Below are 26292 nucleotides of genomic sequence, written 5' to 3' on the forward strand. Positions count from 1 at the left end.
TCAAGCCGTTTCAAAAATAAAAGGGTGATGTTGGACTTTTGCCTCACACTATAGATCACATTACATAAATTCCTTTTTTGCATGTGAGGGAATGTATTTTGGATAGTGTTTTGCCCCTCTATCACTATCCAAACATTTTTGTTGATTGTCCAAAAATCTGAATTATATCCACTATTTCTATGATACGTAACTTCCATTTCCTTCTTTTCGAAAATAAAAGACCAGTTCCTGGTAATGTCACTTATTTAGAAGAAAATGACTCCTGGATTTTCAGTGCCAAACAGAGCATATCACCCTTCCCCATTAATGTATTAACACTTCATTGCACATCAATTTTATACCCTCCAGTTTATCTACAACCACAGTAAATCAGCGTCCACGAACTCATTTTCCAAGTTCTGTCGTTAGTGCAGAATAACGTACCCCCTACGTATAATAAATTAATTAAATGTTATCTTCTCAAAATAGGATTTCAAAACTGTTCACCAAAAATTCCATTTTACATTCTAGGCAAGTCACTCTCTGTTACAGTCTTCTTCCCTGATTTTTTAAACAGACCAGGCGGACTAAATATGATGTATGTGTAAGCGGGATGGAAACTTTAGGTGATACTTTTGATACCTTTGAACCAATAGCTGGTCTGAAAGATAGGTTTCCACTCTGATCGATCATAGACATTTTATCACACTAACCCTATCTGAATTTATTACCTTGTGTTTGAAATACTGGGTTGAAACGGAATAACTTCAAATGAGATATTTACTTATAAAATTTAAGCACATTACTACGGATTCTAAATACAGACATTTACAGATGAATTGCTTACACGATATCATACGTGAAAACAGTTAAATATGGTCGACATCAGCCAATTCATATTAACTGAAATCAACAATGATATTCTTACACAAATACTTCACATTAGCTGTATTACGGTTGTTTTTGTACTTAAAATAAGTCATATTTCGAGAATATTTTACCAATACTTTAAACACGTCTTCAAGCAAAGAAATGTCACTTCTTTAAGTCTCATTAAATTTATTTCGCCAGGTTTTCAGAGACTAAGTTTTTCAAGTGCAGCTCAAACCTTATGTGCAGTCACTTTCTAGCGGAGTATACGGAGACACTGCTGCAGATAAAATGTCTATCTACATGACATTACTACTATATTTAATAATTTTGTACATATATATGAAATCAAAATTTACAAATTTGAAATCTGATGCTGTTCAAAGCAATTTTCTTTTAAAAAGTTAATAAACTTGTTTATATCGTTAAAGTCTGAATCTATGATTATAGATGAAGTTTACCAATGTTATACAAACTAATACAAAAAGGCAAGTGAAAAATACAACATAAACTGAAGTACGAATCGAACTAAAGTTAAGAGTCTTCCATCTTGGGCACTACAGGCTTTGTAATGTAAAATACACAGAAGTTGCATGTAAACTCATCTCATTCTTCAGTTTTGTGTTTTCTTAACACCTATACAATTACAGTTCAGTTCTCTCTGGAATACATGGCATTAAAAACTAAATAGTTCCACCAATTAACTTCTCGTAAACCAACAATTTTACACAACTTACGAATACTCTTTCATCGAGAAATAAATGTTGATATATATATGCATTTTCATTACACTTTGTATAGAAAATTAAACATTCAGTACACAGAACTACTAAATAACGTTATTTTCATAGTTCTCTCTCTCAAACACATCAAGCGAAACTATAAAATGTTTTTCCCTTCCCATATTCACATAATCACAAACTTCATCTGGCATGCCATTTAGCCACTTCGAGAAACAATAGTATAATTCTGCATTATTAAAAGTCGTACGCAACTTGTATTTATCTCAGATCTTGAGTTCATTCACATGAAAAGCTTGATTTGTCTTTGTCTTTCACTTGAATACTTGTTCTAGTAACATTTACTCAGTACGTGAAAATTCACTTTCAAAAACTCTCACTTCTCAAACTTTCTGCCTCAATTCACCTTTCGCTCTTCCCTCTAATTTGTCGATCTCTGCCCATCGGCTACGCACTTCTTGGAAAAGCTGTTTGAAAACAAAAATTAATTAATTCAATATTAATAATAAAAAGAATAAATTCAATAACAATCTTAGCTGCTAAGTTGCAACAAACGTTGAATAAAAATTCCTCCCAGAACTGCAAGCCTGCGGAAAACTGCTCTTGTTCAGCGAACAAGGATCAATTTTATTTTAAGTTCAGAATATATGTATCATAACGCTGACGTCTCTGCAAATAACTAATAACTTGTGATCAAATTGAAGGAATGATAGCTTGGGTGAAGAGAAAACTAAGAGTTTATTTTATATAATGCTATGTAGTAAGTAATTAGAAAAAAATGAAATATCTCAGTTTTACGTCCCACAATTATGCTCTTCAGGCTAAGAACGATGTGTAAAGCAAGTGTACAATGATGGAAGTGGTGGAATGAGAACGTGGGAGGAAACGAGTACCCCGAGAAACTCAAGGACACGATGTTGTCTACAGCACACACACTTGGCCAGGGATCGAACCAGAAACAGCACGCACCAATGGTAAATGCTCTAACACTGTCACAATGTTCCCTTGTAAGTAGAATGGAGATAGGTAATCAGTGTTTTCTTGAATATGAAAAGGAGGGGGGTAACCACATGACCGACACACCTATGTACTACTACAGTAAAAGATGCTATCGAACGAAGGCATGAAGCAAGTCGGTCCATACAAGGGCGTACACTGCATGAAATGAGGGCAGTTGAGAAAGTATTTGCCTCCTGTTAATGCAGCAGTGAATACTGAACACAAGCGATGCATGAAGTCAATATCCATATTATAATAAACTTGTTTATGCATTATTTTTGGTGTTTCCAGCTCAGACAATTTAATCATTTTATATTGAAGGCTGCTACTTCTTCATGCATAGCGTAATTAATCGTTGTATATTCTCACAACGGATATATCAGCAGCGAAGCAGACGGCCATCGCCAGCAGCCAATCACAGTCCTACCTGTGCTTACGTCAATCTGGTAGGCGGGACTCACGTGAGCAGCACGGACAAAGAAGCTAAATGATGTAATCAACATTGCGCGCCGAGACTCCGATTCAGGACAAGCACTTTACATATGATGCTCAAGACAATTCATAGAAAAATGTAAATTTGTGCATATCCATTTGTATTTTTAAACTCAGAAGACATCCACATTTCATAGTGTTGAATTTTGTCCATGTCACTTGTAGAGATGTAAGTATGGTGCTTAATGTCAAATATAATCACTATTTTATGCGTACCATTGGCGTTATTCTGACCTGGAAATTGTCACCTTGTATTCTTTTGTTCTGTTACGCATGGTGCAGTGTAGATTGATTCAAAGGACTTATTATTATTTTATGTTCTCTTTCAGTTTAAATGGTGCTGAAGTTTTATTCTATTCATAAGTTTAAGGTTATTGTTTGAATCTCTGCCTACGTGTGGTTAGTGGTGAAGGAAGCTATTACTCCAGTGATAACTTGTTTCGTCGTTTAATGCTCGGGCAAAATATTCAATCAATGACTATCTAATGTAATGTTTGCTCTATTTGGATTCCCACCCTATAGGGTAAACATCACAACATTACGCAAATGTCTCCACTTTCAAATGGACAAGAACATTAGAAAAAAGCCTAAGTTATTTTCTAGAAAATTCGACTTTATTTTATTTATGTATTTTTCAGACTAGTAGTTGTTCCGCTTCAGCCTTCGGCCCGCTGCACATTAAAGGTTAAATTATGCTTAATTAGAAGATATAATTATTTACAGTTAACATTTTTTCTTGCCCACCAACCACCCGAAATTCCATGTCACATTTATGCAATTATACAAGGACTTCATTAAGAGGTAAGTAACAGCGCAAGCGGTGACATCTGTTAGCGCGACACACAAACTGAGACGTTTAGCGTTTACAGAGTTCCCACTCTTGTTTCCCAAAATAATTTCCAGGACTTCTAGGAAAAATCACCAATTTTCCAGGACTTTGACACAGAAAGGTGTAACAGGATTGTAACTGTAGGTTCAAAACTCACAACAGTGAAATAAAAAGTACAGTAGCTTATGCAGTGTATATTAGTGCACGTACAGTATTAATACACAATAATTAAATACACAAAGCGGGTCGTAATGTGCTGCTTTTTTTTGGGGGGGGGGTCGCCTCCGAACTCCCCTTATAGCCACCCGATCCACTCACACCCCGCACATCTATTTTCATTCTTTCTACACGACATTTTAATTGTGCACCGAACAAATTTACAAAAAGTTTTTCGTACATAGCATCTTCATTGCGTGATAGTGTGGCATATAATTAGGAAAAAAAAAAATTATACTACAAGTTTTTCAACTGAGTATGGAGTTGTCTGATTCCCCATCTATAGACATAATCTGTTTCTTTACCGAAGCTGCTCTGAGGATAGCATTTGACTTTGTCAATAAAGTAAAGCAAGATTTCTGCTCTGTTTCATGTGCAAGCTGGTTTGCTTCAGTCTCCAAAGCTTCACTTGTTTCCATCAATTTCCTTTTCTTTCTCTGCAGCTGCTGTACATCTCTTTCCTCTTGCTCTACACTCGACTTTCTCTTTCGATAGTCCTTATTTTGTCCAGCTCTGCTATGCATAGAAGGCATGATGCAGCATTTCTTTCGTGATGTTGATTAAAGTAAGGTCTTTATGGGAAATGTTATCATACACCAATCTCAACCCGACCAATGATTGCTCCTTTTATATTTTTAACAAGCATATCTTTATTTATAGTGTATCCTCGTTCGACAGCAGCCTGCCCATGAGACAAAACCAAAAGCTTCTTTATGACTAACAAATCTGTAAATTCTTCCGAACCATCCAATAGTTTTGTGTAAAAACAATCCAGCCTCTCAGGGTCCAAAGCAACTGATCACATTTCTTCTCCAACAGTGACTGAAGGACATCACGAAACTTCATGGATAACACACTATCTGGTTGTAGGCATGTAAGGTCTCTCACAAGCTTGTATTTCAGTGGACTTTTCTGTATGACATACAACAGCAATTTGCACAGAAATGTCTGGTATTCAACTCTAAACTGGAATTCTTCCCTTTCAGTAACGTTCCTCTCTTTGCATGCACTACGGACACTTTGTGAAATTGCAAATCCCAAGTACACATTTGATGCACTTAAAATGTTGCTCTTTGATGGGGTGTATTGTCATAGTTTAGCAGCAGAAGACAATCCAAGAAGGGATTTCTCGATGAATATGCATGCCACTTTCATTCCAACTTCATACAAATCTTTAGCTAAGTATGGAACCAAAGGTTCATCAGTTTGGTACCGTTGGAGGAGTAGTTTTAAGAAACTAGTTACAAACACAGAAAATGGAACTTACACTGCATTAGACTTCATGTCATGCAGGATTATGACAAATTATTATTCAGCACGAAAACAGAAATACCAAACAAAAATAGTAATCAATCAAAATCTTCACTATAATTATGACAAATCTGACCCATTATTTCTCTAAATTTCAAGGATAGAAATGCATTTTCAAGGGCATTTTCAGGACGTTTCCAGGACAAAATCAATTCAAGGACATATCCAGAATTTTCAGGACGAGTGGGAACCCTGCGTTTATTATTAAGAATAGCTGTTTTCTCCAGTTTTCTATAGACAGGTAGGTTGTGTCAAATGAGAACCGATCCTCGATGATAAAAACACTAAGTAGTATTTTTTAATGAGGAATAACAGAAAAAACAGTTACACAAATTCTGATTTTTAGCTTGCCACTTACTCTATCGTTGTTCTGTACTTCTTCATAGTGTATGCGAAGTATTTTTAGTATTTCTTTCGAAATCTACAGCTTTCTTTCCATATTTTTTTAACAAATGGCATTAATAAGAATCACTGTAAGTTGACGGAGCCTTCAAGCCTATCAAGAAAATGGACAAGCAAACTATATCAATTTTCAAATTATTTCCGCGCAACCGCGACGTGGTTCCTAATCCCTTTAGCACAAAAAGAACAAGGTTCTCTCGCAGTCCCTGTAGGACATTCTTTTGCAGCGCTTCATGTCCTAAAATTCTTCTTTCCCAGACATTCTTTATCCCTCCGTCCCCTCACAGTTATAATCACTGACAAGGAACCTTCGAATAGTGTTGCACTCCAATTTGCATGAAATTTCATAGGTAGATAGTAGACCTAAAATGACCAAATACCAATCCTTTCTGCGAAAAAACGATTTAAAGGGACAAAAACAACCTCTGAAATTGTTTCTAATGTTTTTCGGATGTAGTTATCTTACAACGACACCATATTAACAAGATATCATATACATAACTAATTCACAATCAGTTTTCATCTCCAAAATTTAGAGACATCTTTAAATACTCGTGGTATCATATTGAGTTCACAACATAAAGACCGGAAAGATTTCAGACGCCTGTAGAGTATTGCTTTGACATGAATGCAGCTCCGACTTGAAATATTTGTGGACAGATAGAAATAATTCGTTATGCGTGGTGAAAATAGTAACTTTCTTTACAATACTTCTTTGTTGATTATCATTACTGTGAAGATTATGTTGGCACTTTTACGGGTTATGCTGAAGATTGACGAAAAAAATCACTTTTGCCTAACACGTTTGGAGAGAGGTTCTACCATCTTAAACAGTTTTCTCGGTGGAAAGAAAACCACGTGTTCACTCATTTTGTCTACTCTTTGTGTATAAAGTTTCATTTCAATTGTTCTTATCTTTCTGCAGATTTTAGCATTAGAAACAATTTCAGAGTGGGCTTTTGCCTCCATAAACCATTTTCCCGCAGAAAAGAAAAGACCTGTATTCGATTATTGTAGGTCTACTTTCTACCTATAAAATTTCACGTAAATCGGAGATCAACACTTTGCGAAGGTTTCTTTTGAGATTAAACCAAGACTATATGGATCACGTGCAAAGGTAGGTTATTTAGTGCCATCGGACATGTTGTTCAGAGGAAACAGTTCCATACAAGACAACAATCCAGGATTTCAAATTACGTAGTAGATTTCAGCTTGTATAGCCGCGATGCTGGAAAGGAGTTAAAATCCAAATCAATCAATCACATGTTACTGTAATGGTAATCTGAAGAGTGAAAATTAGCAACTGGGTCAAAGATCTAAATGGGTCTCTAGCAGGGTGGAAAAAATCATTTTTTATTTAAATCAAATCTTTCTCCTCGTATAATACAAGTCGTAGACTGAAGAAAATACATTAGGAATTAGTATTAAATGTCAATTATGCCATTTAAGTGAAAGTATTGGGGTTGAATTTTGAATTAATCCCCAATCGTTAACCTATTTTAATCCCAAACAATGTTTCTTAAGTATCAAGGAAAAGGTACAGCAACGTTTATCAACATAACACTTTTCTTTTCACGAAAGTTACTGATATTTGGAAGGGGCATATTTTAAAAAAATAGGAACTAGCTAGCGGCATGAAATACATACACATTACATAAATTTCGCCTAAAATTAAGTAACTAACACTATAATCTATGGAACCTGGAGGTTCAATGCCACGTTCACGAGAGCTCTCCATTGACTTCTATCCTTAGCCAACGGGATCCAATTTCTATTTTGTATTCATATTTCTGCGAGATGCACCTTAATATTGTCCTCCCATCTGCGCTTAGGTCTTCCTAATGGTCGTTTTTCGATTGGTCTACCAGTTAAGACTGGAAGCGTTCCTACCTCCTTCCATTCTGGCTACATGACCTGCCCACCTGTCTCCTAGATTAGATGACCCTAACAATATTTTGGTAAACCGTATAAATTATGTAGTTCCTCGTTATGAAGTTGCCACCATTCCCCATTCCCGTTCCTCTTGGGTCCGAATATTCGTCTCAGGATCTTGATCTCAAATATTTCAGTCTATGCTCTTCCCTCATACAGAATAATAGGCATGATTATCGTTTTATATATTTTAAGCTTCAAATTCCTCGACAGAATTCGCGACGACAAGGAGATTTTGAACTGAATAATAACACAAATTCCCTACTTTTAGTTGACATTTAATTTCTTCGTAAATATCGTTTTCGTTTGTTAATATTTATCCTAGATATTTGAAAGTATCCACTTCATCAAAAGTATTATTTGATATTTTAACGCATCCAAAATTTGCCGTATTTAGTCAGATAACTGCAGGTATATACGCCAGTGCAGTTAAATACGCCAGGTGTTCAGTGCTGGGATGTTTCCAACGAAATCCGATAAAACGAGCTTCAAATATGTGCCACGGTCTTGGACAAGTCCGATTTGACGAATATTCGGGGAGACAACGCTGAGACCTCCACGCCGTGCACTGTTCTTTGCTTCGAGAAGGTTCCGTGGAAGGACGTTATTATTTCAATAGAGGTAAGAATCCGTTATTAGTACCGTGTTAATTCAAAACACTGCCGATTGTTTACAGCAATGTACGCCTATTTCTTGTTCGACTAGGAACACTTTGTTTTGCAAGTGTAATTTCAGTAGTTGTGATTCTATGGCTACTAAATAAATACCAAGCATGACGCAGCGAAATACTCCAGGGCTTGTGCATGACAGACTTTTAGAAGACAAAGATGTTTTTACTTGTCCCACATGTTCCATGCAATATCGGTGTAGATTTTTTTAGGTCACAGTACCGTGACACTGTTTGTTTATCTTATGGACTAAAACTTTTCAGTTTGGAACTTCAACTTTGGAGATTATCGTTTTTACATTTACACATTTTATCTTCAACTTGCACTTTGGTTATTCCATTTTTTTCTCTTCAGGCATGTTGGGTAGTAATATTTGAGTTCGTATAATACAGACGATGTAAGCAGTTGCAAGATTTATTACAGGTTTCTCGTAGTATCCCAGACTTGGCGTAATTACCTGCATGTATTGGTAAATACGCCACTTTGTAACACTTTTTTCTTTTACCTTAGGTACAAAATAGAAATGAATATCATCATTGCCACATTTTTTCTACACGCGGAAGAGGCTACTCTGCAACGCACATGTCTTGTTCTTTGTATTTCATGAAAATAAAAAATCCAATTTTATCATGGCGTATTTACCTGCACCTACCTTACATAAATTTCGCCTAAAGTTTAAAATTATTTTTTTTTTTCGGAGAGGGGCTCGGACCCCTCTAAATACGCCCCTATTATGTGGAAACAAACAAATAGATGTGGATAAGAAAGAATTTTTGTCCTAAATGTCCATGGTGATTTCCCCGTTGGAATAGTTAACGATTTAAAAACCGTATGTTACGAAGAGAAGAAAGCTAAATTCATCCGTTACCTGTTCAAAACGGGATATTCCCTAATCATCCTCCGCATTATACTCGTTTTCATACTGCGCTTACACACATTTGAGTCTCATTGTATTATGATTATTACCTTCTACAATCGAAATAACAGAACAAAAACGGGATTTTACTTATTTTCACTTTAAATTAACATATTTCGGAATTTGATTTAAATCAACGATTTTTAAAAAAATCAAGTAATTTAAATCTTGATTAAAATCATGAATTAAATCAATCCACCCTGGTCTCTAGCTTACAAACGTGCTCTAGCCATTACGTTTCTTTTCGTTAAATGTACCAGAAGTTACATCAGTTATATATGAAAAATTCAGTTTCTATGTTTGAAATAGAATGTACGAAACCCATTTTGTTAATGAAAGAATTCTCATGTTTCAAAATTAAAATGATTATTATTCTCTGCGGATATTTTAAAATCTTGTCATCTGAAATATCATTAATCACAATTTTGGGACTTAAAATTAACTATTCCGTTTCTATATACTAATAAAAACTACGGTTATTTTATTTCTCATATACTCATTCAATGTCATTTCCTGTTACCTTATATTTCACCTTTCCGTTCTTGATAATGGGTGGTTTTCGGAGAAAATTCGGAGTTTAATATGGAACATTCTACAAGTTAAAAGGTATGCAATGTTTTGATAGTCATGACCAGGGCCCGGATCTTGTTGACAAGTCAACTTTTTTCTGTTACGCATAGAACAAGGCAAGTTCAAATAGAAACGTTATCCATCAACTCTAGGTTCTAAAAATACAGTTTTTTAGGGTCAACTTTTGGTCACTTTTTGCCGTTTTGAAATTTCAGGTCATTTTTTAATATTTTAAGGTGACTTTTAGGTCACGTATGGTCTTTTTATTCTCTTTCTTCTTCATAAGGAAATCTTTAAATGAACACGGTTTACGGATGTGGAAAAGACGAAGTTGAATAATCTCTTTTCTTGCTTCCTGACTATTGGGGTGGAAAAACTGCATTCTTAACAAGCTAATGAAAACTAGGGATGGCCATTTCCGGAAAAAGAGTTTTCCGGTTTCCGGAAAATTTTCCGCCTTCCGATTTTCCGGAAAATTTTCCGTTTTCAATTTTCCGGAAAAAATATTTTTCGTTTTTCCGGAAAATGTGGCCATCCCTAATGAAAACTAAGCTGTAGCTGGTTAACGAAAGGTGGGGGTTTATAGGTGTCCAAACAGATAGTTTTGGGTTGTTGACCACAAAGGATGTGATCACGTGAATAACTAAAAATGGATTAGAAGGCCTACACAGATTTTAAACAGGTTTTTATCTATTATTCTCATGTAGTGTACACTTGGGAACTTTTATTGTTTAAGGGTGCTGCTTAGTTTCAACTCGGGAGTGAATTGACGCTTTCAATACTTAGGACCTACAATGCCGTACAATGGACTGATCAATAGTAATAAATGATCAATGGAGTGCAACTAATTAAAATTTTTTTGAATATGAGTAGAAATGTTAATTAAAAATCCAATGGATATTTAAAAATGTCAATGTTTAATGAAATAAACGTTTAAGAAAACGCAAGTTTTAAGGTCAATTTTTGTGATTTTTAGGGTCATTTTACAGGAATTTTAGGTCAACAAGATCCGGGCCCTGGTCATGACTGTACATTAACTTACTATTTGCTTCGAACTAGATGTGGGACCTCGATTAACCAAGGACCTACCGTAAAACAATACTATTACAGAAAATCTTACCTCATTCAACCACGGTTCATCCGCCAAAAGTTCATTTAAAATAACTGTTGTGTCCTTATCAGGTGCTTCATCTCTTTTCACTGCCACTCGTTTCGCACATACTACATACATTAGGTACTTTTGATGGGCTACTTTATTGTAAAGTTCTATATATTCGGAGCACTTTGTACAAACTAGAAAATCCTGAAATTAGATCATAAACAAATATTATATAATTTGTATCAAATTACAACCAACTGAATCCTGCGACATAAAAAAAAATAAAAACCTTTGAGTGTTTTTATACTTGACGGAAACAAAAAAGATAAATGGAAATTATATTTCTCTAATGTTACCTGCTTTACAAATATGAAACTGCGAAACGTTTCCGTCATCCTTTCCTTTCTTTCCATCTAACAGTCGATGTATGCAGTTGAGACAACTGTCATCACCAACAACAAATAACAGGCAAAACTTTTAGGTCAATACGCTTTACATCTGCCAACAAAAACTGCATCTAAAATCTTACTCACTCTCTCACTCTCTCTCTCTCTCTCTCTATATATATATATATATATATATATATATATATATAGGGGTTGGACAAAAAACTAAAACGTTTACAGAAGTGTGAAAATCATATCTAGCATGGTATGGGTCCTCGTTTTGCATCCAAAACAGCTTGGATCCGACGTGGAATGGAGTATACAGCTCCTGAATCGTGGTGTGTGGAATTTCGTACCAATGTTCCTCCAAAACATGCTCCAGTTCCGTAAGGGATGCTGGTGGAGGGTAATGAGATCGAACACGCCTTTCTCAGACCACAATTGCTCAATGATGTTCAGATCTGGTAATTGTGGGACCCAGGGGAGGTGTGATAGCTCCTGGTCATGCTCCTCAAACCATAATTTCACCGTTTGTGCAGTGTGACAGGGTGCCAATTCATCTTGGTAGATGCCATCACCATCAAGGAACATATTTTAGACCTGCAGAAAACCACGATATCACTGCCCATACTGTAACAGAAACACCCCCATGCTTTACAGTTGGGAGCAGACAGTCTGTATCATAGGCCTGTGACGGTGTTCTCCATACGTAAACACGACCGGTTGTTGGAAACAAGGTGAAGGTGAAGGTCGATTCGTCGGACAACATTACGTGTTTCCACTGCTCATGAGTCCACGCCTTGTGGTCCTTGCACCACTGGATACGCCTCTTCGCATTTACTGCTGTGACCAGGGGTTTGGCGATAGCGACCCTGCCATAAATTTTCATTTTATGAAGTTCCCGTCGCACTGTTTTCGATGAAACCGGGTTCTGTAGGCCGGAATTTGAGTTCAGACGTAATTTTCATTGCAGTGGTCTTCTTTTTAGCTGCTACAATCCGTTTTAATGCACTTTGGTCCCTATCTGACAGGATTGTCTTTCGACCACTGTTGTGCTTTGCAGACGTCGTTTGCCCATGAACTGTGTATGCCCTCGTGACATTGAACACAGTGCCTTTCGATACCTCACAATGTTCGCCTCTGAAGCTCCAACCAGACGGGCACCAACGATCATGCCTCTTTGGAAGTCTGTCAGGACGCCCATTTGACCGCACCACTTTCACACCACGACAATCACAGGTGAACTGGTTACTGCAGACGGAAGAGGAAGGCCCACATGACACATTGGAAACAAAAAACGATCGGCAACCGCAACACGTGTTGTACAGTGGAGGGCCAAACTTACGTGTCCTGTATGAAGTGTTTTTAGATTTTTTTTATCCACCCCCTGTATATACAAGAGGGTTGGAACTTTAATCGTGGCAACTGCTTTACAGACGCTACGCAACAGAATCAGACTGTTCCTCTACCACACGTTAGTTACATACCTATCTTACCTCAGTGTAAATGGACTCTCCTTTCCGACTTCACAAGGACAGCAGACGATAACAAGGCTCGTATAGCGGACCGTTGTTGTCAGGATGATTTCGAAACAAGAACAACGGAGTTAGATATAAACTGAATGTCACAGAGGTCGTACAGTACGCAAGTGTCATCAAGATCTTCAAAGAGACTTGCGGCTGCTTTATCTTACAGAAAGTGGTAAGATGGGTACGAGCCTTCAAGGAGGGACGTAAAAATATGGAAGTCATGCCCATGTCAATGAAGAAGGCATGAATGCTGTTATCGCGTTACTGGACACTGATCGATGCTACACTATTCGTGAGCTGGCCCAAAAGACAGCATTAGTGCATAAGACTTCTGCACATTTTGAAGGAACACTTGAGCAAGGGAAAAACTGCATAACGACTTTCTTATGTCGTATCATTACGCTGGATGAAACATGGGCCAAATCCTACAAGCCACAACTCAAATGCTAATTAAACGAATGGCGCGAATATGAGTCTCTACGAAAATTCAAAGTTCGTCAGAACCCTAGCAATGTGTAAGTTATGGTGATTTTCATATACGACTGGAATGATGTAATCCTAACGCATACCGTCAATGTGCAGCGTTTTTGTTCCTTTCTGGAACACAACTTGGGACCAGTCTTGAGAAAGAAGCGGTGACACTTTTCCCCACCCATCATTTTGCTGGACAATGTTCGGGCGCATACAGTACAAGCTGTGACTGATTTGTTCGATCGATGGGAGGATGGAGTGCTGTATCATCCACCCTACTCCCTTGACTTTAACTGGTTTTTAAGATGAAAGCATTATTCGTGGTATATTCGTTTGAGAAAAGATCACGAGATTCAAGGCAGTAGACAAGTTAGTTAGTTTCAACAGGTGCTACTTATATAGGTATTCAACAACTTCCACATCGTTGGCAACAGGTTATACACAATGCTATTAAGTGACTACATTTAAGACTTATAAGCCTTTGCCACATGTATCTATTTTGTATCAGTTGTAAATAAATATTTACCACTATTAAAGTTCCAACTCTCGTGTATAAGATAGACCTTTTATCTTGATATGGCCTTATAACTTTTAGATTAATGGACAGAAAACGATGAAATTTTGTACCGTGCAAATATCGACACCGGGACATTGGCATACTCCGTGATACCACGAAGGTAACAATGTTGTCAACTCAACATACAGCTGCATTTTTTTTAAATGGTACTACATTCGTTTTTTTCTAAATATATATTTCAAATCTACTTGTAAAACGAAAAATTTCAATAGTACACTTCTCACGCAGTGTTGCAACTAAGGACGATACAGTATCGAAAACAACGGAAAACAACTACATTTTGAAGGGTACTGCAACAGTAATAACAAAAGTGAGACAGATGGGGTAATGCACAAAGTAGTTTTATGTCATATGATGCATTTTAAAGAAGTAGAAACAAAGTTACAAGAAATTTAATTCTGATTTTTTCAATGAACTTTATTTCGAAAAAGTGCTGAGGTAAATATTACATCTAATTACATACATAGTGTTCAGTAGCCAAGGCAATGCCGTTTACAGTAATTTGGTATCTTAAACCAAATATGAAATCAGGATGTACAATTTAATATTTTACTTAAAATTCCGTATTTGTGGAAGGTTTTGAAACAAATTTTGATTCATTTATCTTCCATACCACTACAACAATATTTTTCGATAGGTGTATTTACAAGTTCTCATATTACACAATTTTATGCTTTGTTGCAAACTTGAAAAGTTTTATCTTATCACCAGAACGGTTTGAGATATCGATTGCTGTAAACGGCACTGTGATCTTTAGGAGTCAAATTTTCAATTGTTTGTAACTTCGTTCGTGACAGTCATATCGGGTTATCATAGTACTACACACTAAAGTACTTTGGATGTACACTCATGTCCACAATTATTGTCGTATATCTATGAATATGTTGTTGTAGGAATATAATTTGATAACGAATTCGCCCGGTATTTCTTATAATTTTAGTATCTGTATAATCGGCAAAGACATGTATGTGGAAAATTTCATGTCGAAAGAGCAGTAAATAAGAACAATAAAACGAAAATGAAACTTCCTTGATTATTTAGGAACATTTTGTTTTACTCATTCTAATTTTCGTATTTATAATTCTTTTCCTATGAAATTTACCACAAATATACATTTCCCGATTGCACACATAGTACTGTATTAGTATTAAAAGTACCCTGCAAAATCATTATTAAATTATATGCTTACAAGAAGACAGTTATGGAAATGCGACAATCATTTTGGACATGAGAGTACATGGCCCTATCTGTCTCACTTGTGTTATTACCGCTGTAGAAGGCACAAAAATTTGGTTGTTTTCCGATGAAATAAAATCTTAAATTTAACATTTCACGATTATTCACTTTGGACTGCGAAAGATGGAAAATTAAGGCAAGTGAATGATGCAAGAATCGGTGGAATGCGAATATGGAAGGAAACGGAAGTACCCCGAAAAACCCATCGATATGATGTAGTTAACCACTAACTTACTTGGTCGGGGATCGAACCAGGGATCTCACGCATCAGAGGTAAGTGCTCTACCACTAAAGTACTGTGTTTCCTGATTGTTTTTCTGTTTGTGATATTGAATCGTCCTTACTTGGCAACACTGGGTGACAAGTGTATTATTGTAAGTTTTGTTTGCCAAGCATCATGATATTGGATGTTTGTGATATTGTAACGTTTTTAGTTCGCAACACTGAATAAAAAAGTAACAATATCAGTTTTCATTTAATACGTAGATCTGAAATATGAAATAACCTGAGGTAGTGCCATTTGAAAAAAAAAAAAAAAAAAAAAAAAAAAAACAACTTCATGTTAAGTTGACAACACTATGCTAAGAACCATGTGGTATCAAGTAGTATGTTGAACAATGTCCCTCTGCCAATAGTGGTATGGTACAAAATTTCAGCGTTTTTTGAACATTAGTAACAAGAACGTATCAAGATAAACAGTCCACCTTGTATATGAGAGAAACTTGGGCGAACATCATGGTATGCCATTTTATATATATATAACTTTCGAGTAATCTGGAAAACAAGGTTATTCATTCCCATGGAATTCAATGGAATAATATCAAACAAGCTTCTCTTGCTGTCCGCAGGTACATTTAAGAAATTAAACTACCTACGTACTTTTCTGTGGTTCGATCACAACCCATTCTACCTAATAACTGAAATTAACAGGAATTGGCGGCGCTTACCATTATGCTCGCCTGAGTTGCTTATATATATATTTGTGTGGTCGACCATTTATCTTGAATCGTAACTTCTAAACTGATAGATAAAAATTGCTGAAATTTCGTACCATGTAAATATCGACAAAGGAACATTGACATATTCTACAACTAAATCGGTAATGTTACCAAATCACTATAGTTATATTTTTCAAATGGCACACTACGTCAGTGTATTACACATTTCGAATCAACATGATAAACGAAAACTTATAATACCACATTTATTATTCAGTGTTTGTTACAAACTAAGGAAGTCACAATATCACAAGCAACTTTTGAAAGCCTCTATGACAGTATGAAAGCAAATGAGACGCACAAGGCATTGCACATCTAAAGTGTCGTACTATTAGCATGTTAAGTAGTATTTCGAATAAATAGGAACGAAGTTACGAAATGGCTTTTAAACACGAAATGGCTAGACATTGTCGCTGCTCGGTTATCATCATTTCTTATTCCTTTCCGGATACGTGACGCCATCTAGGGAGTGAAACGCGCGCGAATCGTTTTCGTAACACCAGCAATTACATTTCCGGCTGGTCTCCAAGTTATCTAATTACTATTGTTATTGTGCAATATCCCCTCCTTGGTTATTTATAGACTGCTTTTCATTAATTCTTGAGTCTAATAGACAGACGGAGCTGCCTTCCTTCTACACGTCTGAAGCCAATAATTAAATAAGTTGAGTTGATTTTGAGTTTAACATCCCTTTCAGCAGCGAGGCTATATGAGACGAGACCTACTGATTAACGTGGAATCCGAACCACATGAGCTCCCGCCGTGAATCGAACCCGTCTCTCCCACGCCAAGGTGCGTACGCTAACCGCTTAGTCACGTAGGAAGCTTCCAATAATTAAATGCAAGGATCAGTTGTTGAAAATTTGTTTATTCTTCTGAAAACTCCAAACTTACTAAAAGGATAGTTACGCAAAAAATGGGAACGGCAATTAAAAAATATATCCACTACTGCCTAACAACAATAACACATTAACATGAGTTAGCAACTTCCCTGCCTGCACAAGAGAACTAACAACTTGAGCCCGCTCATCACTTATCTTCTCTGATGAGTCTACTTTATATTTTCTTGATGTTTTTATTACTATTTTAATCCTTCCTTAACAAGGATCCAGTAGAGAACCGAAAACTTGGTAGTGCAAGGAATTTTAAGTAAGTAAAATACTTGGTCAAATTCCTGAGCGTATTAGCATCTTGCCCGGTATCTTATGTCAATGATTATGCAATATTTGAAAAGCACAATAATATCCAAGCAAATTACTTTTTCAGAAAGACAGAAAGAAAGAACTATAAACTAGATTACAAAGAAAATTCCCATACAGACAACAACAACAATATTACAACTAATTGTAATTATTTTACATTTTTAAGTCATTCCGATAAATATTTTCTTCTTCATATACTAACCTTTTTGTCTGCTTTGGGATCAGGTTCACATCCTTCTAAAGTAATATTGTTGTATGGTTGACCATATACCTGTATCCTCATATTTGCATTTTGTTTTTCACACGATTCACACTGTACTGTAAATGATTCTTTGATAACATTTAAACATGGCCATGTAGCAACACTAGTCTGGAAAACAAGCAAAGAGGAAATTGGTTACAACTTATGATTACAATGAAGAATTTGAAGAAGAAGAAAATATAATACGCAAATATGGTATTCATTTACGAAACTACACATCATTCATCATTTAAAATTAATGGTGTATAAGTACTATTTACTGTTATAATGTGACCTATTTTTCTTCATAAATGAATAGTAAACATGATACAACACAGATTTCTCTCAATAATTTGGTGTGGATTATTAATTTATTTTTTGCATCAATTGAAACATTTCAATGTTTGTATTACATACTGGTATGTATTTTTCGATTTTTAATTCTACTTAGGTAACTGAATCATACTGAAACATACTACAAGAAACCAAGGTTTCGATGCCTCCATTAATATTTCACTTCTATTGAAATAAATATTAATTTTAAAAAATGTTACCATGTACAATTGTGTAAGTTTCACACCTACATCTAGTAACAATCTGTGCGCTACTGTGTATACAAAAAGTGGCACATGTTATGATGTATATAAATTGATATTCTTTATACTCTGACAATTCTTCGTTATTGTGGAGTTTGAGTTACACACTGTTCACCATACCCAAAAAACAGACGACAGAAAAAAGTTAAGCATATCTCAATGTATCATAATGTAAGCAGTTTGAAGAGCAATCCTATCAATAAACTCAAAAGGTACTGAAGTTCCTCTTCTAACTTTTTATAGTGTTTTTTAAGTGATTTTTTTTAAAGTTAAGCAACGAATCTTCGCCAACAGCTGTCAACATCGTCAAAACAGGTAAAAAATGTTTTAATGGGGACGTAGAAATGAATTACGTGTACAGGGTTCATAGTAGTCTGGTCTCTTGTGAAGAGTTGAAAAGTGACCAAAAAATCATCATGCCCTTTTTTCCTTCGTCAACTTCTCCATCACCTCTCTGTTTGTTGTTTGTTCCATCTTTTCTTCTTTACTTCTTTTTCAGCTTCCTCCTTTCTTAGGTTTTCTAAGTATGGTTTGTAGTTACGGTAAGCAGAAGTTCTGAGTAAGTGGAACCAGTTCTGGCCTATTTCCGAATTTCTTCATCCCAGACATTATATTTAACTTAGCACTGAGAGTTCTCAAAGCCATGAAAAATTCAAATTCATCACTTACTCTTTTAAGAAGAACATACAAAAGGCATAACACAAGACAAATATGCTGAACCACACAAACACACACACACAACGTTGAGCGGAGCGTTAACTATTACGAGAGAAAACTAAAAGACTATTACGATAGAAGAAAGAATAGACAGAAGGATTCTCAACCCCACCTTGAAAGTTTAAGCACCCACCAACCATCCACTGTGCTTTAGAAAGAATAAAAGCTGAAGTGAGACTAAAGCTGACTGTTTCACATGTGACAGCAAGTACTGAAGCTTTCAGAAGAGTAATGAGTAACAAGTTTGCCTTTTTCCATTTATTTATATATATATATATATATTTTTTTTAAAGAAAACTGCCAATGAGAAACATAAATCACACGAAAAAGTCACTTTACCTCCCAAAAAAGTAACTTTTTAGTGACAAATTTGAAGAAAAGAAAAAAAAACTTTTACTGACCAACTTGAAAAAAGTAACTTTTAGTTAAAAAAAAGTGACTCGCTATGTGCCCTGCGTGTATTAAAAAATTCCAGATTACACTAATAAATGAAAATTTGTTGCTACTCCTGTGTCTGGACCAGTAGTGAAGAAAAAACTATGCCAATGGAAAACTACTGAAGTTCTGTTCCTACGTTTTTCGCTCCCGAACTAGTGCCTTTTCTTTCTACGAAATTTAGTAATTCATCAGGGTGTCTACCAAACAAGCATAATCAAATTCCCTGACTTTCTCTGACAAAATTATAATTTTCCTTGACTCAGTCGCTTTTTTTTCTTAGTATAACTCATGAAAAATAACATTTAAAGTGAATTGTAAGTTTTCATCTTTGTTTATATGCTTATGCAATATTCTACAAATGTATAATACAAACGAAACAATTCACTTATCTGCAATTTATGACTATTTTAGTGGCCTCTCTTCACCCCTCACAGCCACCCTTTCCATTCCTATTTGTTTTTATTATTTAGTCACCACACCATAATAGAATTTAAATACCAACACCTCAATGGCCAGCCAATACTGCTGCAAACACTGCTGAAAGAAAACGCTGATACAGCCTGTGTTATAAAAAACTGGAGCATGACAAGGTTCCTCAGTTAAGCTTCGCTGGGAAAGAACAAGCACATAGGAAACAAAGAAAAATGAGTAAACATGGGAGGATAGGAAAAAGCAAATTAAAAAAAAAAAAAAATAGTGAGAATTAGTGACTAATGAGAACAAAGTACTAAGACACATTTAGCCTATTGCTAATATATAGCAATTTAAATCACCACTGCAACTGCTCTTGGCTTGTATTTTTAATAATTCAATGACTGAAAAATACAGGAAATAATGGACAAGATTAAAATATAGGACAAATATGCACAAATTTTCAAAATATAGGAAAAAAGGACAGCTGGGAGGCCAAGGTTTCTGATAGCGTTATCTAAGTTAAAAAAAAAAAGAAGTGGGTTTTATGGAAAACTGAAAAACCTTTCCCATGTTATTTCAGTGGCACATATTCCGCGCTCCAAAATGTTGGAACTTCCGGTAGGACCATAATGACGAAATCTGGCATGCTTGTAGGTTTACGAGGTGCGAGACCGTAGCCCGAGCTAGCGCGAGGGTCTTGAGGCGAAGCCCCAGCTGGACTTCGGCTAGTTTCCATTATAGAGGTCCTGGGAAAAATTTTGCTGACACATAATGAAATTCCCTGACCCTACAAATTCGCTGACTGGTAGACACCCTGTTCCTGTCAGCTACTTTTTAGGCTAGGAATGCGCCAGCAGTGTTTTTCCATCTATTTGTGGGTAACATATTTCAATGGGTGCAAACAGTCTCAAAATAATATGGTCGATTTCAAATAATAACTGGCGGACCACCTGACAGTTTCATTTTCTTCCACTGACTTACTTCTTTAGGTACGTTTACTTTCTCGTGTTGCTTTGCGACAAACACTGCAGCATTACTTACATTTACCATATGCCTGATTCTCAATACTTAGCACACCGTACTTACAGAATAGACAATAATATGTGAAACCAAGACCTGAAGCTCTCAAGCATTATATTAAGTGCAACTAGACTCAATATGCAGTACGCTATTTATGTGGAAAATGGAAATCTCAATTCCTGAACTACATTGATTTCTAGCACTTGGGTATTAATTCGCCCTGTTTTCTCGGTATGTTGCAAATATCCTGGAAATTCAGGTGTCCACGTTTTCTCTGATCGACCACCACATGGATATTTTATTTATAGTTAACGATAAGTACAGAAATCAAGAAATAAAAAAAAAAATGAAATCTTTGAGTTTTACGTCCCACGGTTATGCCGGTTAGGCTAAAGGAGACGGTGAAGATGAGTAATGAATGAAATGGTGGAATGAAGAAAGTGGGAGGAAACGGGAGAACCCCGAGAAAACCCACGCACACGGTGTTTGTCCACCACAAAGTTCACTTGGCGGGGGCTGGGATAGAACCCGGGACCCCTAGCACCAGAGGTGAACGCTCTACCACTGAGCCACCGCGGCCCAAGAAATAAAAAAAAAAAAAAATATATACACAAGCAACCATTAAGGCATAAATAAATAAATAATTCAAACTCCTAAAAACTAAAACTGCAAGTAGAAAACTAATTAATATTTCCATCATTACCTCAAGATTTGGTTTCCATTTTACTACGTTCATCAACTTCTTCTTCCTTTCATCTGTAATTTCATCTACTTTTGTGACGCTGGTAAGGAAATATTCGTCTGAAAAGATACGCCATCATCATATTGTATGAAAAACTTTTCTGAAGACGTTTATAATAATATAACAATCATTAGTCGCTTGTGTCTTATTGCTAATCACATGCACTTACTATCTATATACAATTAGTACGCGCATGACCAAAGCAGAATTAGGTCTATCTATTCTGTTAGTTATGGTATTTGAAATGTTATTAGCAGGTGAACTAACGAATTTTATAACATAGAATGTAAGCAAAATACTAGAAAAGAGTTACTTTGCCCTGGAACACTCCTCCGGTACTGCCAGAAAATAGTGAAAACTAATTCAGATTTAAAAATGTAAAACTATACGAATTTGGTTGATTGGCTGGATTGGAGTTCAGTAACCCTTTCATCAATGAGGCTATCAGATGTGGATCTACAGCTTAGTGTGGGATTTTCACCCTACGAGCTCCCATTGGGAATCAAACCCGGGTATCTCCTACTATAAGAGATTTGAATAAATACTTGTTTCTCTCCCTCCAACACATAGAAGAAGAGGGAAGAAAGAAAATAAAAATTACAGAAAAGTAGTTACGGTACGTAACGTCATCTTATAAGTAGAGGAAAGTGCTTATGGTTTGCCCTTTTGTGTGTGATTATGTTCTCACTATTTTCTTGCCATTCATTTTCAATCTCCCCTTCCGGATTCTTTTGTTCCCAATCCATCTCGTACATAATCTGGTTCAAACGAAATTTCCTTCACAGAAAGTGAAAAGGGAATGCTGCAACGAAATTCTCGTAGGTCGTCGAAACAACACGACGACTACAGTAAAACTACGTATGCGATTTCGTTGTACGTGGATTACAGTCTGCATCTGTAATGTCAGAACACTAGCAAACATGTATGTGTTAGTGGTACATCAATAGAGTATACGATGGTGAGGCAGCGGAAAGTTATCACAGCGGATGTCCCTCCATACTCCTGCGATGCACCAGGTAGTTGGACAAAAGAAGCATTTAGGACACTTAACTGATAGGATGGCGACCACAAGTACAGAGCCGTGGACCTTATATGAGCGCACGAACCCTACACAATTTATTGTTTAGCAAGCAAGTTACACACACATCCTACTGATCTTTGGTCTTAATACAGGGGAATATGACTCGTGCGTCGAACATTAGTAACGTTGTCAATCCTGCCCTCTGCCTTTAACTGGATACTTTGTAAGACCCACTCTTCCCGCAAGGGTAATTCAGCGTACTCTACTCAATATACGCTTCTCTCCCGCCTCTAGTTCTTCGGACTTAGGCCGTATCGAGTACGTGAGAGACCTGAAGTGGCAGTAACGACCATCGCCCACAAAGCTGTTTCTATGGTCACTCGTGGTGGTTACATATGGTGTTAGGATAAGTACTATACTTTTTTGAATACCTTGTACAACATATTTGGGGTGTCCTATTGGTGCTATATGTTGGTATCACTATTACCATTCCATTCTTCTTCTGTGCCAACTTCTGGCCAGATCAGAGAAGCGACCGTTCCGAGATGCGCTTTCAACACTGTATATAAACCTAATTAAAATGGATTTCTCAAAGTCTTACCAGTCTTTCGACAATTTGTCATTCTTTGAGCCTTGATCGAATCTGCGTGTAAAAGAAGAGACAAAGGCGTGGCACTTATAAACTGTAATAATCGCATAAATTATTCGCTAGTTTTACTCGATCTGCTGAATTGAAACCACTGATATCTAAAAAGACCATTGAGCAAGCTAAAGGCGAGAAGAGAAATATCTAAGGGTAGTGCATTATTGATTCGTACCCATCAATTGGCTGTCAGGAATAAATCTCGAAGAATGATGTAATGCGTAACATATAGAAAGTTGTCCATAAGTAGAGCAGAAAGACACGACAAAACATTTATTTGGAACTGTTGAAATCTTCGGAGCAATAGTATTGTGCTGTATTTACTTCTTCCAGCGTTTGGTGCGTTAACTGCATAGCACTTCTTTTCAGTGACGTACTTACAACATCCTCAACAAGGAAGGTTTCATTAAATTTTAAAAGAATTAGTTTTCAAAACAATCTTGCATTTACACTAATGATTTAATACCACTTTTATTATTTTTAACTTATTTATAACAACAAGATAATCCTCAATTTTACATTCGTATGACACCATCCTGATTGGATGCTTCTTTCTCACATTAGATTTATAATAAATGCTATGCTTATGCCTAAACTACTATACGCATACAATAATTCTGCGTTAATTACAATAATTTTAGTTTCTAATACTTGAATGTGAACTGATGAAATTCTCCAATAAATTTGAGCATCCACTAGCTACAGAGAGTTCATGTTATCTCGATTGAATACTTTCACATTAGCGAAAAGAATTAAGAATTATATTACTGCAACCACAAAAGCGCAAAGCAAATAAATATGTATCTTCACTGAAACCAATGGCTATTATTTTACATTCCTATCGTTGACTAAATCTAACAGAACTTAAAATCTATGAAAATCACAATCTTGACGTAAGAAGTAACTGGTCATTCTCGAATGAAGTCAATTCAGGAAAAGATATACTACTGAACAAGTGTAAAGAAACAACTTACCCTTCTCTTGGTAAATTTCAGTAATAAAGTTTGAATCTAAAGCTTGCGATATTAACGTCTGGATATATACTTCAAAGTTATCCTGATACTGTTCTGTTTCTTTCAATGACCGCTCCACTAATTCTCTGCAAAATAAGACAAGCAAAGTCATTAGGAATAATTTTGAACACCTATCCAATTCTAAATCAGAATATATGCAAGCAAGTACAAAACATTTAAAAAAAAAAAAAAAAAAAACATTTTTTTCTCCTTAACTTGCTAATGTTTTCGAAGAAGGTAAGAGGGATTTGGTTTGATGAACGTAATCTGCCTTAAAGAACGATAATCGTTGGAGACGTGTACTGGCATCACAATTAAATAGAAACTGAACAATACAAACCAAAACTGCACAAAATTTAGTTGTTGTCACAGATTGAACACATTATTACACGCACAAACTTTCAATTTATGACCACTTTTATCATTGTAAATTCCCTGGGTACTGTTAGATTTGCGGTCATTACAAAAAGTCTGATATTACTCAACAACTCTAAATCAAAGACGATCAGAACTTACAATGAAACTACACTAAAAATCAAATCAGATGCAGAACTCCAATGTCTACTGAATCTTCAGTGTCACTGTCATTGTTACCTTATTTTCTTTCCATAAAAGATCGCCTTCAATAGCATATCACATGTCACGAAAGGAAAACAACTCCATATTTTTGGGCCCGAGTTGTGGCAACAAAATACCTTGTTTTGGATTCAGAAATATACGGTACTTTTCCTTCTTTGCCTATGTGATAATCAATTCGCGGAAGGGTCCAAATCTTTTTTCTATATTTTGTTCTGTGATAGAACTTTACCACCGAGCTTCTCCGCTTCCATTTATGCTTAAATAAATACAAAGATATTAAATCTGAGAATATTGCAACTTGGAAAGTTCGCTCTTACCATGAAAATGCCAAAATCAAATAGTATCTTTGAGTTTAACATCCCGCAACTATGACCTATACCTAAGACGACGAAAAGCCAATGCAAGTGAATGATAATGAAAAAATGGTGAGAAAGGGGAAAATGCCGAAAAATCTCGCGGATACGAGGCTATTCAAAGTACATACGTGGTCTGGCTAAAAAATAACGTTGGTGCCAAGTACGGTTTATTGTCACAAACTTACAAATTAAAGTTGATCTCTTTCAACGTATTCTCCTCTCCTCTCTATACACGTTTGCAAACAGTTTCCATTGTTCAGGGTGTCTACTAAAATTCCAAAATGCAATTTTGTGACTTTTTCGTGACCTTTTCTTTACCAAACCATAAAATTTCGTAGCATGTTTAAGAGCGAATTTGGTTGCGAATTAAGCCGAATTTTCATACAAGCGATAGAAGCGTGCTTTGCTTGCGATTTGGTAGCGTCTAAAGCCGACCACAGACATTTTTTGTGGTGAATTTTGATGTTTTATAGAGCAAAATTTTCTAGTCTGTAGTTGTATTTGTACAGATAAAAAAAAAAAATAAATAATAAAATCGACACCCAAAAGCTAAATTTCGTGATTTTTTCTTGACTTTCATGACCATTTTCTGATTTCGTGACTTTTTCGCGACCGATAAACACCCTGATTGTTGGAAACAGTTGTAGAAATCTTCAGGTGTCACCGCCTTGAGTACCGCTGCCGTTTTCTGCTTCACCTCTTCCAACAGTCTGAAAATTAGTTCCCTTGAGGGCGAATTTCACTTTCGGAAAAAGAAAAATCTCACGGTGTCCACAAATAAAATGGGTGTTCCAACACTGAAGTCTTTTTAGCTACCAGAAACTGCTTACCAGTCAAAGCAGTATGCAAAGGAGCATTGTCGTGATGCATAATCCATTCACTGTTCTCCCACAACAGGTGTATTTCCTTTCTCACGCGCTCTCGCAGCTTCACCAAAACCTACTAATAATACTGCTTATTCTGATGGTATCCATTCAATCAAGAACAGACCATTGGTATCAAATAATACAATGAGTATGATCTTCAGTTTTGATTTGAGTGCCTTTTTTTTTTTTTTCTCGTTGATTTTGAGTTTAACGTCCCGTTCAGC

The 26292-nt window shown here is 36.1% G+C and overlaps 1 protein-coding gene across 1 annotated transcript in view; it reads right to left on the reverse strand.

The window, feature by feature from the left end:
- Positions 1–756: 756 nt before the first annotated feature.
- The window catches only part of LOC145680722 (uncharacterized), a 69920-nt gene continuing 44384 nt past the window's right edge, over positions 757–26292 (reverse strand). Inside the window, exons 7-11 of the mRNA XM_081751665.1 lie at positions 24229–24353; positions 21552–21649; positions 17625–17792; positions 11045–11227; positions 757–2056 (exon numbers count right to left, since the gene is read on the reverse strand). Of these exons, the coding sequence (XP_081607791.1) occupies positions 1973–2056; positions 11045–11227; positions 17625–17792; positions 21552–21649; positions 24229–24353 (658 nt within the window). The 3' untranslated portion in view covers positions 757–1972. The remainder of the gene's footprint in view (positions 2057–11044; positions 11228–17624; positions 17793–21551; positions 21650–24228; positions 24354–26292) is intronic.

Source organism: Thermobia domestica, chromosome 3 (genome assembly GCF_964235325.1).
Source record: "Thermobia domestica chromosome 3, izTheDome1.hap1.1, whole genome shotgun sequence".
Classification (NCBI taxonomy): domain Eukaryota; kingdom Metazoa; phylum Arthropoda; class Insecta; order Zygentoma; family Lepismatidae; genus Thermobia; species Thermobia domestica.